The sequence below is a fragment of the Crotalus tigris genome, unplaced genomic scaffold, assembly GCF_016545835.1.
Source record: "Crotalus tigris isolate CLP2741 ecotype Arizona unplaced genomic scaffold, ASM1654583v1 scf7180000017694.5664430, whole genome shotgun sequence".
NCBI classification, from domain to species: domain Eukaryota; kingdom Metazoa; phylum Chordata; class Lepidosauria; order Squamata; family Viperidae; genus Crotalus; species Crotalus tigris.
The window spans coordinates 1697402-1715614 of record NW_024096572.1 but is presented as its reverse complement, the minus strand read 5'-3'; the positions used below and the strand labels follow the sequence as shown (position 1 = coordinate 1715614).

The following is an 18213-nucleotide window of genomic DNA, read 5'->3' as shown; positions in this document are numbered from 1 at the left end:
TCTGAAAGAATTTGAGAAAGATTAACTAAGACAGTAAACAGTTTTACTTGTTAAGGTTGATACAATGCTCAGTTCAATTCTCCTGCATCTTATGTGATGCTTCTTCTTGTATCTTATTCTTATCTATAGTAAATAAAAATCAGAAAAGATTTTTCAGAACCTTTTCAAACTTACAGTTTAGGATGACAGGTGCATGTGTAGTCTTAACAAACACAAAGGATGTTTAATGCATTACGATTGCTGAATAACAAAAGACCTGTAATCTGCATCACATTTAGCGTGCAGATGTATGAACATGCTTTCTCCTTACACACTTCATTCAATTTAAATTCTTCATCAGTTTAACTCAGGGGTTTTCAAACTTGGCTCTTTTATGACTTGTGGACTTCAACTCCCAGAATTCCTCAGCCAGCGGGCCTGGCTGAGGAATTCTGGGAGTTGGTTCACAAGTCATAAAAGGGCCAAGTTTGAAGACCCCTGGTTTAACTACTCCATGCATCTGGTGAAATGAGCTATAGTTCATGGAAGATTATTCCTTTTAATAAAATCTGATAGTCTAAAATCCTCCTTCTAACTCCAACACATAGTTCATAACAATTACTTTAAAGTAAACAGAATGGTTTAAATTGCTTCAGATGCCAGATGTGTCACCATTTTGTTCCTCATAACATTCAATGAGGGTTATGTATATTTTCATTAGTGGCAATAAATTAAATATTTAAAGGAATTGGTAAGCTTCCTTTAATAGAGCTGGAGGGAAGAAAGAATTTTCCTAATCAATATAACAGACTAATGTTTTTCTTGTGAAGTATTCATAATTGGCATGCATGAGGTACAATATGGGATGCTTGTAATAATACATGTAGTCTTTGACTTAAACCATTTGTTTAAGAGACCATTCAAAGTTATAACAGCACTGAAAAAAGTAACTTATGATCAGTCCTCACATTTACAATCAGCACAGCAACTCCATGATCACGTAATCAAAATGCAGGCTCTTGGCAACTGGCATCCACTATAGTTGCAATATCCAGAAGTGATTTGATTATTATTTGAAATTTTCCCTTCAAGTCAATGAAGGAAGCCAGATTCACTTAACCATCACATGATTCACTTAGCAATTGCAGTTATACATTTAACAACCATGTAAAAAAAATCATAAAATTGGGCACAATTCACTTAACAACTGTCTTGTTTAATAACCTAGAACATAGAATAATAGAGTTGGAAGGGACCTTGGAGATCTAGTCTAACTCCCTGCTCAAGCAGGAGACCCTATACCAGTGATAGCGAACCTTTTAGAGACCGAGTGCCCAAACTGCAACCTAAAACAAAACCCACTTATGTATCATCGTGTGCCAGGTGGGCATGGCCCATTGGGTGGGCGTGGCCCATTGGGTGAGCGTGACTGCGGTGGTAACTGCAGACTGGGTGGGACTAAAAATTTCAATCAATCAATTCCAACTTTGCGAGATCTTTTTCTTTTTCCCGTGAGAAGTTGAAATTGATTGATTGATTGATTGATTGATTGAAACTTTTTTTTTATTTTGCACATGGCAGTGGAGGCCTAAAGCAAAAAAGTTTTATAAAACCCAGCTGAAGGCCTAGGACTGGGGCGATGGTGCACGTGCCCACAGAGAGGGCTCTGAGTGCCACCTGTGGCACACGTGCCATAGGTTCGCCACCACGGCCCTATACTCATGCAGACAATTGACTGTTCAGTCTCTTCTTGAAAGCCTCCAGTGGTGGAGCACCCACAACTTCTGATGGCAAGCTATTCCACTGGTTGTTTGTCCTCACTGTTAGGAAGTTTCTCCTTAATTCCAGGTTGCTTCTCTCCTTGTACAGTTTCCACCTGTTGCTTCTTGTCTTGCCTTCTGGTGCTTTGTAAAATAGGTTGATCCCCTCTTCTTTGTGGTAGCCCCTCAAATATTGAAACACTGCTATCATGTCTTCCCTTCTCCTTCTTTTCACTACACCAGCCCTACCTAATTCCTGCAATTTATAACCAGAGTTTTTCATATGTTTTAGTCTCCAGTCCCCTAATCATCTTTGTCGCTTCTCTTTGCACTCTTTCCAGAATCTCAGCATCTTTTTTTATATTGTGGTGACCAAAATTAGAAATAGTATTCCAAGTGTGGTCTCACTAAGGCTTTATAAAGTGCATTATACTTCACATAATCTTGATTCTATCTCTCTGTTAATGTAGCCTAATAGAAATTCTGGTGTCATAAGTCTAGGACTTTCTGTAATTATGCCCGCTTGCTCTCTTGCCCCTGTCAAAGGAAACTAAACCAATAGCTCTAATAACATTTCTAAGAAGTAGAAATAATACTTGTGAAAACTGTCCCTAATTAAAACCAAGTTACTAACTTACTTTACTTAGTTATTTTTTATCCCAGAGAGCAAGTGCAGTTTAGTTGAATTTTTCAGAATTTACCACAGTGTATTTGGGAAAATACAGTGAATATAGTATCAGGGAAATGTGAAGGATAGAATATGATTAAAGATATTGATTATCCCAGGAAATTTGGGTTTGTTTAAAATTCATATTGATCCACAAAGCATAGCAATTACTTTGAATAAATCTAAAAGAAAGCTATACACCAAAAATCAATTTCATTTTTCTTCCTGTCATACTCACATGGCATTTTACTGATGTCATTGTTGGAACTATAATGAATAACACAATTAGTAATTAATAATAGAGAAGTGCTAATGCTCTTAATGCACTTTAACGTAGTGTTATTTAATGAAGACAGCAACAATAGTAATACAAATGTAGCTGAGATTTATTTCTGAGTAGTCATATGTAAGATTGTGTGGCTACTCATACTAGACTGGCAGCAAAATGTCAGCAGGAGAAATAAATAAGGAAAGAAACTCCCAAATCAGATATTTCATAGGTAAGATATCACTGAAATAGAGACAGGAAAATATGATGACAAGCAGTTATAAGAGGTTTGTAGGCATTACTGCATAATTCATAAAGGGCTAGGAAAAAATATTTCAATTCAATCAGTTGGACCCTCCATACAAAATAACATATATAATCCCAAATGTAGTATTTTAACAATACAGCATTGTTCTGTAACGGTGAGCAAAATGAATATGGCTATCAGCCAGCATGTTATCCAATTATGCCCTCATAAAACTCTAGATCTATCAGAGTCTAACTTACTTAGAGTGATTGCTCAGATATGTACTTGTACTGGAGGTTTGCTTGAAAAAATACGTATCAACTGATCTGTAAACATGAACTTAGCCCAAGAAATACCAAGGAATGGGACAAAAAAATACCCCTTAAGATTGCCCTATCTTTACTGTCTTTGGTCTAAGAGGTAGGGAAGGAGAAACACTATCAGGCTTTCAACAATCTCCTGTTGTAGCTTAGATCAATAAAGTAGATGTCTAGAATTTCTTATAGTGTCTGTTTCCTTACTTGGTCAACCTCAAAAAGATGGCGTCAATCCTGAAGCTTGCCTGCTTTCTATTCAGAGAGGCAGGGGACCTTGTTTCTGATCAAGAAGATGGCATCTGATCCTAAGAATACCCTGCTGTGCATTAAACAACTTGCTGAAACATTATTACAATGTCACCACCAAGAGGATTTATGAAAACAAATCTACCCAATCCCAGGGTACAATTAGCATTTGGGGCAAGCTTTGCCTCAGTCAGAAATAGCTTAGCAGCCGCAACCCAGCCAATTTCTCTGTTTCCATAGGAGTTTGCCAGGAAAGCTCAGAGAAGTCCAAGTTCAGTTCTTAACTATCACAATTTGGTGTGAATTGTTTATGGCAGGTCAACTAGCAGAATTTCATAAAGAACTCACCAAAGTGAATCTTCTTTTGAATTTTCAGAAAGTAAGCCCATTTCTCTTTTCCATGGCTCCTTTTTTTTATAGTAGTACCTGAGTACAGTCATTCGTTCCCTCAATACTCAGGATGATTCAGTCTCTGCTTTACTGAAATCCTTAATAAACGAAGTACAACATGTGCTAAATTCATGCAATGGTATCCATGACAAATGGAAGTGACGTCAAAATGATGACACAATGTGATGATGTCATTGTGAAAAATGTCACAATTGCAACTGCCTAAGTTACAGCATTTGTGATACACAGGAGAGAGAGGAGAAGAAGCCAACTTTGACCAGGTAGAGGAATTAATTTCAGAAGACAGTGTTGGGGATATAGGCCGATGATTGAAACAGCATTTTTAGCTAGCTGTCAAGTTACCTCTTCCATTGTAGACAATGAGATGGTCTTTGCCTGTGATCTGCCAAACAGACCAAGCTGAATAGCCAGGCTGAGAGGTTGCAAGTATGAAGGAGGGTGTAGGTTAAGCATACTCTATCTTTAAATACTGCAGTAAAGGGATTTCAGTTCTGGCAGTGAATCCAGTTGTAAACCTCAAGGCCAGCTGCATCTGGAACGTGTCCACGGATCACAAATAAAATAAGCAAAATGGCACTTCTCCCCAAAACCTAACAGAAACAATAAGAGGGACTATCCTTGTTGGCAGAAGCAATGGAAAAACAGTAGTGACACAATCTGCAACAGAGTTGGCAGAATCTTAGTTTCATTCCTGATTTAAACTGAGCGATGTAACACAAAATTGGTATTCTGTTAAGAACTAATCCTCTCCATTTTAAAAAATACTTTGTTTTGGGGGAAAGGACACTAAATCTGTGTTTTTAAGGGGCCTGCATAAATCCTGGGAAGCACTTTGTAAGAGCAAAAGAGTAAAAAATATATTTGATTTTAGACCATCCAAACAAAACTACATCCTATTCCTGAAAATTCTTGAAATTTATTTCTGAATGTGGAGAAAAGAGTAGTTCTTCCCATGATGGTGCAGAATAGAGAAGGGATCATTTGTTTCTTACTTTCTCTCTCTATTCTCTTGTCATTATGTACATAAAAGAGTTACTGCTGGATTAACTATTTCCCTTGGGAATTATTGTGCTAATTATCCACAGTAATCTATTTAGTGGCTCTGGAAAGTTCTATGTCTTTCGATAGATAGACATAGAAATTATATTGCAGTACTTCATGTCTCTGGTTTTGCTTCCTATTTGTCTCATTTTTGCAAGTAAAATATTTGTATGCTTGCTAAAGTTTACCAAATAAACATCAACCTTTTTTTTTTTTTTGGTTAGCTCTAATTAATTGAGTGTTTGCTTAGACTGTTGTGGACACAGGGGTTGATTGAAAGTGCACTGGGAATTAAATTGGAAATTACTCACAGTAATTTTCCAACAGGAATTATGGTGTAAATATAGGGGAAAAGTAAAGAATAAATACAGTTCAAATGACAAATCTGAAAATAATTTACTTGACTGGGTTCATACATGACTAGTGTTAGGTCAAGGTTCTGATTAGATCAATTAGCTAAATTTATCACATCCAGATCAGCAACAATCTGGATACTCATATTCATTCATTAAGCATTGCCAAAAGCAATTAAAACAGTAAAAAAAAGCTGTCTATGAACTTTCTTTCCTTGGCAGAATTAATGAAAAATCCATAATCATTCAGTGATTAAAAAATAGCAACATATACCTAGTAGAACCATACTGTCTATTGCAGTTTAAATGGACTTTCTGTGCAGTAGAATCTTCAGAAACTCTTTAGGAAATGTTGAGAATATTTAGAATACTGAGAAAGTTAAAGTAAGATCACCAGATCTGCTATGCATTTCCCCTTTCTATAGATTATGGCTGAACAGGTATTTGAATTTTTAGAGACTTATACAGAACTTTCTCCAAGACACAGCAACCAGAGATTGAAAATTGTTTTTCTGAAATCTATGACGCCATGATTTCATATTCTGACAGATCATTTTTGTAGCATGTTGTTTGTTTGTCAGAAGCATCACAATTAAAATAAGGCATACTATATGACATACATTTAAAATATAAAATACAAGATTAAAACAGGTACAAATTAAACAGGTCTTGCCCAGAAACTAGCAACATTGTGTTCTGTCACACTGCCGTGAAGTCTTCAAGCGTACACTAATCGGGGCACAAAGGGGAGGTATACATATGTGTTGTTTTCTGCATGTCACCACAATTGCAAAGAGCAGAACCAACCGGAGAGCCCCATTTGTTCAGAATATCTCTGGATCTTGTTGTATCCATATGCAATCTATTCAATGATTTCCATACTTCCTAGCATTTGTCAGACCCAGGTGCCAGCTCCTCTATTGGTTCCATCCAGTGTTGGTTCTTTGTAGCTTTCCATAGGTCCACTCTGCTTTCAAATTCTTCAGTCTTCTGTCAACCTATGAAGTTTTTCCCAGATTTTAATCTCTGATGAACTAGTTGTGGGCCATCAAGAGGGTATTGTCTAGATATTGATGATTTGAGCTTCTCTCTGTATACTGCTGCTTCTCTGAAAATAGAAGGCTTGGCAATGCTGGCTAGCTGATAGATTTTATTTAAAGGGGTAGGTTTAAGGCATCCAGTAATAATTCTACTAGCTTCATTCAGAGCAATATCTACTTTCCCAGCATGTGCTGATTTATACCAGATTGGGCAGGTTATTCACCTGATGAGTAGCAAAGAGCTAGAGTTGTTGTCTTAAGGACCCTTGGTTTGGTACCCCAAGTAGTGCTCATTAATTTCCTGAGGATGTTATTTTGTCCACTGACCTTTATTTTAGTGTCGGTTCATTTTAGTGTTGTATTTTGGTGTAGCACATTCTTTTCTTCCTTTAAGCATTTAATAGAACCTTCATCGAACACAAGTAAAGAAGTGTTTATAAAAGGAGCAAGTTATTTTAATTGGTTTATATAATTGTTGCAAAAATGGGCACATTATTTTTATTTGTTAATTAATCTTTCCTTCTTTGGCCTCTTCGTTTTCCTTTTGTTTTTAGAACCTAATGATCTTCCACCTCTACTATTGATTGCAAATTCTGACACTATTGATGTCCTATATCTAAATGGAACTAGAACATCCACCTTTGGATTTTTGAGAGGAAGTGGAATTCAGACATTGGATTATATACACAATAAGAACACAATCTGTTGGATTGAATCAAGAGAATCTTCAACTCAGTTAAAATGCACTGAGATATCAAAAACTGAAAAGCTGACTGATGAATGGATAATTAGTACCATTCCTAATCTTCACAGTAAGTATTTTAAGTCTGAAAAAGTATTTTTTCCAGAAAAAAATAATAAGAATCTGTCATATCAATGACATGTTTTATAGATTAATATTATTTTATTAATGTATGAATAAAATAGCACAATTTTTGCATATTATGAAGTAAATTCTTAACTGATTCTGTTTATGTTACATTTGGAGGTACAGATTTTTTAAAGATTTAAATATTGTGTCCCATTTACTTATTAGATTTAGGTCCTGCTTTTTGTTCAGGAGCTACACAATGCCCCCTGCTCCCATTTTTCATTGCAACATTATAAGGTAGATTTGGCTGAGATAGATTGACAGGCCCAAGCGAGTTTCCACAATTTAAGGTGGTCTTGAAGCTGGGTCTTTTCAGTGCAAGTCTAATTTTTATATCACACAGCTTTACTTATTTAAATGAATATAATATAAATTTATATAGTGGTAATAGAAAGAAAAACCTAAAGAGGCAATGAAGAGGATTTTTATTTTAGTATTTTAAACCTTTGGATGCTGCCCATCTAAACAACTTTTCTCTAGGCAGTTTGCCATATGTTAACATCATGCAGACATGCATGCATTTATATTGACTAACAAGCACATGGCAGCCAGGGTAGTTAGATAGTCCTGTGTGGCATATATGGTTAAAATGGACGGAATATGCATAATGCAGAATCTGAGGGCATTAATGCCAGCAAAAAAGTATGTTCATATACACTGAAGTGTCACACCTTCTCCATAGGGATTATGTGAAAAGCAGTACCTTGCTCAATTTGGAAATTATACTTTTATTGGTGAAGTCTATACGCACATCTTTGTTGCAGCTCCGCAGTACAGTAGCACTGATTCATATTTTGTTAATATTTACAATCAGCTGTTCTGGATTTTTTTACAAGTATCGGTACTAGTCTAGTTAAGTATCCTTAATCTTTACTTGTTCAATTGCATTCTTTAGGTACATTGCTGTTTGTTCAATGTTATTTTGTTACTGTCAACCCTTATTTCTAAGCCGGTATTTCTCCGTCTCCATAACTTTAAGCTGTGCAAACTTCAGTTCCCAGAATTCCACCAGTCACTGGCTGGAGGAATTCTGGGAGCGGAGGTCTACACGGCTTAAAGTTGTGGAGGTTGAAAAACACTGCAAATTATTGAGATTATTTTTGAAGTAGCAGTGAACCTGATCTATACTCTTCATGGCAGTTTCTACATCCCTGTAAGCTGCTTGGCTTTCGTTTCCTTCTTTGTATAAGCAGCAGGAAATGAATGGTGTCCTCATAGGACTTTTCAGCCTTTGGGTTCAAATAAGCTATTTGTCTCCATCCCACATGTACATACGAGAAGCTCAGCCATGGGCTGAGTCATAATCACTTGCAAAAAGTGTTGCTATGCTACATGCTTCCAGCACTGCAACTTGCAGAAGCATTTTAATAAAAGAGAAAAAAAAGATACCTTCATTTGAATGCATTATAAACACACATACACACACACACACACACACACACAAAACTAGACAATGACATACAATGATGTGGGGATTATCTTTGTGTGTGAGTGTGTGAGTATGGGCATGCACACACTTGTGCTTTGTAAGTGTAACTTTCTTTTTATTCTGTAGACAGTAGGAATGAGAGGAACTCAGGTAGATAGGGAAGGAGGGAGGGAGAGGGAGGGAGGGAGAGTTAGTAGATAATAAGCAAACAAAGAAACTGCTCAATGAGTAGGAGACTGAATTCATTTTTTTTAACTCTGCTCAGCTTGAGGGAGAACTGCATGCTTCTGATATTTCAAGGCCAGTAGAAATCAAAATGATTAGAGACCTGCTTAAGATTTATTGATGCAGGTTAGGGGGTGGGAACCAGGTGTAATAGTTCTAAATGTCTAGAGACTTTATAATCAGCCTTCTTAATTCTTGTTTACCAAAATTAAGATAAACAGAAAAAATACAGTTAAGCATATGCTCACTGTATCAAGCTTCAGTAATAAAAAGACCATAGAAGGCTGAGTTCTTACAAATTTTGAGCATTTTTTTCTAAAATAAATGTGATTGTGGTTAGAGAATTTAAAAACTACACAGTAAGTTTAATGGTTTTTTAAAAAATGTTTAGCCTTTTTGTATGCTTTCCATAGTATGGTGTGCAGTAATGTTATAGTCTTATCATTTTCCCAAAGAACATTTTTTTTAAAAAAAAAAAGGAAAATATAGGTATAGAACTACTTAACATTTTGACTTGTGAGGTTTTTTATTTTTTTTATGAAGCCACTGAGTTAAAACATGTATTTGTAAAATGAAAAGTTAATTTAAAAATGGAGCAGAATCATTTCTCGCGTAGTCAGATTCCCAGCATGTGATTTTTTTTTTCTGAATCATTTCAGGAACAAAGTCATATACTGTTTGAAAGAAATATAAAAAGATTGAGAGGAACATAATGTATGAAAAGGCTGGGCTATTCTGTCAGCATGTGTAAGCTGTTCAGTTTATCAATATGTCACAGAACATCTGGAACATCATGTGAGGATCCCTGCACACGTCTGATGGTTCTGAAGTTGATCATAAGATGTCATTTTTGTAGGCATAATTATAGAAAAACTGTCAAGGCATATAAGCCAATGTAATGAAGTAATTGGAAAGCATTCTAAATATCTGCCACTGCATTTGTTTCCAGAACATACACTAGAATTTCTTTCAGTCTCTCATTAAAATTAAAATTTCAGTATTTCTTTCTATCATGTATCAGTAGTAACAGAAGTTAAAGCAAGCAAAATGTGCCTCTCCCCTTAATATAATTTTAGGTTTTCCACACTCCCAGAGGAAATTGAATATGTGTAGTTTTTTTTTTCTTCTCTTCTTTTTTTAAAAAGTCATAGAGATTAACCGTATGATTCATTAACTGACATTTCAAAATGTTTAATAAAGCAAGAAAAACCCAGATGTGTAAAGCAAAGCTAAAATGAATGCAAAATTAGCTCATTTTTTTCTATCCTGAGACTTTCTCAATATTTGGTAAATTATGTGCTTTCAAGCTCTATACAATGTATTCTTTTCTGGAATAGATGGAAACTAAAAATAATATAGGGTTAATTGGAAAATTATGCATACTGGAATTTAATATATTCAATTATATTAATTATATTATATACAAGCTTTTCCTAAATAGTCACTTTAATCCTTAAACACAATTTTTTCAAATAAAATTGTGTTGTAACCAATCTAATTTCCAAAGGTAACATAACACATAGATGTCGATTAAATGAACCATTAGATATATGTCAACAAGATGTCAGGACATCTTATCCATATCTCTTAAGATCCTTTAGCTTTCCAGGTCCATATAATTAGCCTACTAAAGAACTGGTACTGGTAAATTTCACAATTTTTATAAGTCTCAAATCTTTAAGAAAATGACAGACCGGAATACCTTAAATATTTATAGTTGGGACTGTCCTTTTAAAAGAGATTCTTGGAATCTATTTTTAGAACATTAAAGTAGCCATGTTGTTTTCCAAATTCATAAGTCTGTTTCAGAAGCTGCTCTTAGTTGTTTCTGCAGGCATGTACATATGCAACTCCTTTGTTTTCATGTGTGTATGGAGCAGAATCAGGTAACGTAATGACAAAGCAGTGATTGTGTCTATGCATCCTTGAGGAATCAGGATAGACTTAAAAATCACTTCTCAATTTCTTTTTTCTTTCTACCTTCATTTTCTTCTTCTGATGAAATGTTTTGGTAGTAATTTTGTGTATTTGGGGAGGGACTTATTAATTCCTTCAGCTGAAACCAATTTGCAGTGGTACACAATTTCAACCATTGTTAATTCAATTACTCAGATCCATTTTCTATATTGACCCTGGTTGCTCCGTTTTCTTAACTTTCTGTCCCATGACATTAACTGCTATTTTCTTTTCTATTGACAGGTCTTACTAAATATATATTTGTGTGTATGTCTGCATCCATTAGATATAAACAATTAAAGCAAATATATGCATATATTTAGTTAGTTAATTAAAGCATCAGAATGCATCTACATGCAGGCACACTAAGCAGATTATTAAAAGAAATATTTTTTTTCTTCGCTAGTTTTCTAATGTGTTTTAGGGTTAGCTTTACAATAAATGCTGTAAAAGCATCTTCTTCTTCTTCTTGTGCCATATCCGTTATCGGACGTCGGCAATACTGTTTTTATCAGCAGCCACACAAAAAAGTGCTACTGAGTTTTGTCCAAACTAGTCCCTTAGATTTGCTTTCAATCTTTCCCTGGAGAATTAAATGGAGTATGCTGTATTTTTCTGGGTGTCGCATCACGTCCGAAATATTCTAACTTTCGTTTTTTAATTGTTTTGATGATTTCCCTTGGCTTTCTGATCTTGTCAACCCTGCTTTTTTTTTTTTTTTTTTTTTTGTAAAAGCATAATGGTTGCAATCCTTGCCTTGAAAATAGAAGGTTGCTGATTTGAAATTGAGCATTTTTAATTACCATTCCTCTTTCCTTGAGCTTCGTACTTGTCCCCTTTTTTGTTTTTAATTAGTCCAGCATTGTATCTTTTCATCGTTTTCTCTAGTCATGTGAAGTAGAAGGGTTTCATCCTCAGTTCTCAAATAGCTAAAATAAACTACGGGCTCTCTTGACTTACCAAAAATGAGTGGAGGATTAATAGGGGTCTATTTTTGCTCTCCAGAAATGTTTGCACATCTGTTCTGGTGATGGAACAATGGGGCAGTATAAGTGTTTAGTCTCTTCACTTCTTGCCTTCTCATCCCAGATTAAAGAAAGAAGAACAGAGTTTTGTTGTTACTTTTCTGAAAAAAGACAAGTAAAAAAAAAAGATGTCAAAAAATAATGGATAGGTAATCTAATAATGTGTGGAAGAGGTTGAGCGTGTGTGAGCGTGTGTGAGTAAAAGTGAATAATAAATACATATGTATGCATTCCTATCTCATTAATTGAGCACTTTAAATTCTCATTTTTTCTAAATTTTATATTGGAATACTGATTTTTGAATTGAAAGGTTACTTAAAGCTTAGATAAAGGTAGTAAAATGTAGATAACATTCATCTAAAACAGGGGTGTCAAACTGCCAGCCCGCGGGCTGGACGCATCATCCAGACGCCGCACCCACCCCATTGCCAGCAATGGCAAAACCATCTCGATATGTTGCACGTGACATTGCAAGTTTGACATGTCTGCTCTAGAGTATATAGGAGACTTGAAATTAATTTAGAAGTGGTACTTTGCTTTTTTTTGCTGCTGCTTTTTTTTTCAGTAAGAACTGTGAAGAGGGCATAAATATATCTCATATGTATTCAGATTGCTTTGGTTGGAATGACTTTTTTCCTAGATAGCTGGTGCAGTTTGGACTATGTTCAGAACTATGGGAAAAGAAGCAACAAATGTCTTCTTAATGGTGTTGTAATTGCCAATCTCATTTAGTGTAATTCTATTTATACTTAACAATTGAGTAGTTTGCTTATTATTTTTTTAAAATAATTTATGATTTTAGGGACAGTGTGTACTTAAAACATGGTAATTTATACTGGAAAATGAGTAATCTTATTTGCTTAGCCCCATCTGGTCTGATAAAATAAAACTTAAGACAGAGAGAAAGATTTAAAATACTATAATGATATTTTTAATGATCCTTCAGGAAACCAAACTGAGGACCTGGAGTCACAGCATTAAAATACACATTCTACCTTTTCTCAAAGTCATTTCTTTAATATTTTTTCATCAGAAAATAAATACATATTTTATTAAAACAGTATACACAACTTTAAAATGTTAATTGGCTGTTGCTTATCATCTTTGTGAGATAATATTAAAGTATTATTAAAATATTGTATAATATATAAAATATTTATAATATTTATTAACTCTGAGCGACAGAAGTTAGATTTCTACCATCCACTTTGCCCTTCAATTATGATGCAGCAGAAAAGCAAATATGAAGTGCAATTGGAAAGGAAATGGAGAGAAAATTATATGAACCATTCAGATATCATAGGTTAATATGATCATTACATACAGCTCCTTCAATAATGTAGTTCATCAAATTCTGGATATTTCATAATCATTTTATTGATGCTAAATTATGCTTTAATTTAACAGATTATTTGTTTGAAGTAAATGGCCAGTTTTGATTTACTATCTACACAGAAATTAAAGATGGCTTTTTGAACACATCATTACAAAATGTATCTCTATAAATCTGCATTTATTATTCAGTCTATATATGCTACTAAAATTCTTGTTCCTATAACCTTTAACTAGGTGAAATAGTATATCATAGGACAATAATATTTGAGCCAAAGTACCTCAAATGGGCTAACTTATAGAATGTGTCCAAAATTCAGAATGCATGACTCCTTTCGAATTAAAATTGGCACATTTTATAAAACATTTTGTCACATAAAAATTGTCATAAAATAGTTTGACATAATAGAAAATGTGATAAAAGATTTATTGTGCTGATGTTTGACTGTACTACATAGTTCAATGTGGGCTATTTTCAAGGCAGAAACATCCCTGAATGTATTCCAATTTTTCCAGTGAATGCAGTACATTAGGAGCCGAGGTGGCGCAGCAGTTAGAGTGCAGTACTGCAGGCCACTTTAGCTGACTGTGTTCAACAGGTCAGTGGTTCAAATCTCACCAACTCAAGATTGACTCAGCCTTCCATCCTTCCGGGTAGGTAAAATGAGGACCCAGATTGTTGGGGGCAATGTAAATATATATACACATTGCTTACTGGTGTACACCGCTTAGAGCAGTGGTTCTCAACCTTTCTAATGCCGTGACCCCATAATACAGTTCCCCATGTTGTGATGACCCCCAACCACTTATACATCACCGGGTGCCAGGGGCGTGGCCAAAGAAAAGGGGGAAAAAATGGCGGACAGCCTTGTTTGACGACCCCCGTGAAATTCGACCCCACATGGGGTCCCGACCCACAGGTTGAAAACCACTGGCTTAGAGAGTGTTTGCACTTAAAGCGGTATATAAGTCTCATAAATAAATAAATAAATTAGAAGCTCTGTCACTTCGAAAGTGTTGAGGAATCTGCTAAGGAAATATCTCTCAAATAACTGGTGTTCATGGGCTGTCTAGTCTATTACAAATTTGCACTCATTTGGAAGCACCATCAGCAAAATGCAAAGTTTAACTAAGATACGATTCTTTTTCTTTGGGTCTGACCTAAGCATGGTGGCAAAGAAGTCAGTTATTGAATGAATGACTGAAAATAATGAAAATAAATGAATGAATAAATGAATAGAAATAATGAAAATGAATGAATGAATGAATTTGTTAGGTTTAAATACATGGCATACATATCTCAAAATATTTATCACTGACAAAACTTTAAAATGCATAGAATAGGAAAAAATATCTAGAATATACACATGTTAATTCTCCATTAGAGTTGGAGTTTTTTTCTTTTCAATTTCTTTCTGGCTCAAAGGTCAGAACAATAATGCATGAAACTGCAATGTTTAGTTTACTTTTCTCCTATTATCTTTTGTGTTTGTGTTCATGGGTATGTATGAGAACAATAGCACAAAATATAAGTAGGACAGTAATAGTATTTAGATTTTTTCTCCATTTATGAAGATTTATTATGGTTTCTGGGGGTTCTTTAAATAATTGGACAGAACATTGGATAGAATTCCAATTGTGGAAACTGGAAGGGAGGCAGGAAGACCATATTATTACAAAGACAGAATTATTCTTCTGCAAATATTTCAGTAAATATGTTTTAACCGTCTCATTCAAGATGGAAGAATGGCTAAAGGTGATAATATGCAACTTGGTAGAAAATTAAGTCTTTTAGTAAATATACAACATAACATCTTCCGTGTAACTCCAGTGATGAATGTTAGTGGTAACATACTTATTTCTGCAAAAAACAATGTTTTATAAATAAATTGCCTTTATAAAGTCGATGAAGCTACCATAAGTAGATTATTGCCTATAGTTCTGATTATCAAATTTCAAAAAGGGCATTATAGAAATGATAGATGTACCAACATTGATTATATGAGGGAATTGTTTTTTCTTTAAAGATGTCTATGTATGAATATTGATATTGACATAATATATGTGCATATATAAATTTGACGCTATAGGAAAGTTGATAAAATCATGTAATATATACATAGAGAATTCAACATACTCAAAATTTATAAGTGTTGTATTTTCAGAGGTTTCCCTCTCCCCAGTTATGGTAGAGTTAGGGTTAAAGTAATCAAAAAATGTCCCTCCTATAATGTTTCATCGTAAGTTGACCTCCTGCATCAGTCCAGAAAGTTGGAATATGGCTGGAAGTTACGTGCCTCTGATATAAGCAAAGTGTTTATGTGTATGAATTTTGTTCTCTTTTGGTTTGTTTGTTTGTTTGTTTTGGTCTTCTCACAGATTTGCTACTCATGATGGTTTCTTACCATTCACTAGTTCATAGCAGTATGCTGTTGAATATAACTTGTTGATAATCCATGTGCATTCTTTATGGACTGTGTACAATTTAGCGATTTTACTATTACTATTTACTAGAGAAAACAAAATTTCAGAGAGAATCACAATCAATGGATTCACACTCAGCTATCCAGAAAAAAAAAAGCAGATCCTGAACTTGCAGGAAAATGCTGGGAAGAAAAAAAGAATTCAGCGCAAATATTCCCCCCAAAAAATCCAGTCAGGTTGTATAACAGGAGTGAGTTCTGTGATATGTTTAACTGTAGCTATGCCAAGTATTACTTGAAAACATTTTCAAGAGGAAATTTATACAGACAAACCTAAACATGTGATAAGTCAGATGGAATGAAATATATATATTTGTTGACAAGAGAGCTGTAAATATTATTCTGTGTTCTGGGCAAAGAAAGCTGCTAATCGGTAGCTCATCTTCAGCTCAAAAGGAAGGTGACAAGAAAATTCACGGTTCCCTTGTCAATATGAAGCAATTTCACAAAGACTGATATGAATCTTCTTGAATGGTATAAGATCTGCCAACATTTCAAATCATCAGAACTATATTTCCCTTGATAATTGTGATTAATTTTCCATCCTGATCAGTCTGTAATGGATTGTTTCCTTTGGCAATTGAGACAGTTGAGGTAAATATAAAGATCTAGTAAAAAGAAACTTAGTTTCCTGTTCTGATTAAAAATTATACAGAGGGTTGCTTACTTTGCTAATAGAGGGAAACTAGGTAAACCAAGTTAGTCTTTGTTTTATCATGCAGAACTCACTCTGAAATCTGGAGAAAGAATACCGATTCATTTCTAGGTATAACATAACTTGCTGCTTATTGCTTTTAAATTCTGAATAACTTATATCCAAGATGCCTGAGGCAATGCCTTCTTCTGCAAGGTTTATCATATTAGATCAGATGGAAAGGCATACCTGTGGTAGCTATTGGTTCATTTACCTATCTCATGGGGGCAAGGTTTTTCCACTGAAGAGATGTACTATATGTGGAACTTCCTTCTCTGTTGGATAGCAATAATAACAATAACAAAGAAGACACCAGTGATTAACAAAATGTATCTGATTCAAAAAGATCTATGAAAGGAACAGCATAAGAAAACTATAGGCTGATAACATGCTTGTCTGTAATGTTAAAACAAATCTTGTCTAAAATGCTAATAAAATCTCACATTTATGTGGATGATCTGAAACTTTATGGAAAACCAGAAATGGAAATCCAGATATTTACCTCCCAGGCCTTTAAGGCCTTTCAAAATCCCTGTAGGTTGAGAATCCCGAATCTCAGGGTTAACCTCAGTCCTGAGGTATGTGGACTTCCTCCCACAGAGGCTTTTAAGAATACTTTGAAATGATATGAAGGCCTTGGTGAGGGATGTCAAACTACTGACTCGCAGGCCGGTTTCATCATACTGAAGCCGTGCCCACGCCATTGCCGGCAATGCAAAAAGAGTCGCAATATGTCGCGACACATCACAGAGCATGGTGTGTTTGACACCCATGGCCTTGGTTGAATGGTTGGTTGGATGGATGGTTGGTTGGTTGGTTGGTTACTTCATGAAAATAAGACTATGTAAATGGGATATGTGGGAAGCAAGTAAATATAAGAAAAAGTGTCTAAGTTTCCTTTTCTTTCTATTATTAGTTGACATTTTATTCACAGTGTTACTGATTGGAAAATAGAAGGAAAGGGAAGGTAGATGCTATCCTGGCCTAAGCGTCCTCCTTTCATTTGCCTTTTTCATCCGCTGCTCCATTGGCATGCATACATAAACACATGTAGACTTGTAAGAAGATATAATGGAAGAGAGATAAAGTTTGGTGTTAATTTTCTATGGTTCATCAGCTCATCTGATACTACAGAATAATTCTTAGGGGTCCATGAGGAAGTTGGAATCAAAGGAGAAAATAAAGTGTTAGTACAACCTTCCAGCTTAAAAATGCAGCCTTCTAAAACGGGGGTTTCTTTCTCCTTCTCCCTTTCCCTCTCCCTCTTCCTGTGATTGTAGGTCTCTCTGTGTAAAGGTAAAATAGTCTTAGGAGTTTTTTCATTTTTTCCCCTATTTTTACAGTGTAAAGCTTATCAAAATATAAAATAGAAATGAAAATGAAAATAGTGGGAAAATGTAGGGTAAAGGGGGACTCTTTTTGACTCTTTTTAACCCAGTAGAATAAAATAGCACACCTCAACTTTTTACTTTTTATTTTTACAAACTTAACATGCAATGGCCAATTCTATAATAAACTCATCTAATTGGCAAAACCCCAAATCAAAATTTTGGTTTTTTTTCTATCCAACGCACATAGTCCAATAACGCTTTCCAAGTAGAAACAAAGTTGGATGTAGCCTTTTCTTTGATTAGAGCAGTTAATTTAAAATGGTGTAGAAGTTTAAAATACCTAAATGCTCCTTTATATCCCTTTTTTTTTTTCCTATTGAGGGGTGGCGTTAAGGAGCGAAATGTGTCCCTGTGTCAAATCTCAGGAGATAAAAGTTTCCTGCATCAAATTAAGTGTTGTGATCTGGAAAATAACTGATGATCTATTATGACAGAGAATCATATCTGCCAGTAGCCAAGATGAGGGATCTTTGTGCCT

General features: G+C 34.9%; 1 protein-coding gene and 1 long non-coding RNA gene across 2 annotated transcripts in view; one reads left to right on the top strand and one right to left on the bottom strand.

Moving 5' to 3' along the window:
- The window catches only part of LRP1B (LDL receptor related protein 1B), a 794402-nt gene that overhangs the window by 528452 nt on the left and 247737 nt on the right, over positions 1-18213 (top strand). The window contains exon 6 of the mRNA XM_039338160.1: positions 6884-7141. Within this exon, the coding sequence (XP_039194094.1) occupies positions 6884-7141 (258 nt within the window). The remainder of the gene's footprint in view (positions 1-6883; positions 7142-18213) is intronic.
- Positions 68-3943, bottom strand: LOC120305889. Its single transcript, XR_005556119.1, has 3 exons — positions 3833-3943; positions 2645-2673; positions 68-123 (listed from the first exon to the last, which is right to left on the bottom strand). It is a non-coding gene; the product is annotated as an uncharacterized LOC120305889 (long non-coding RNA).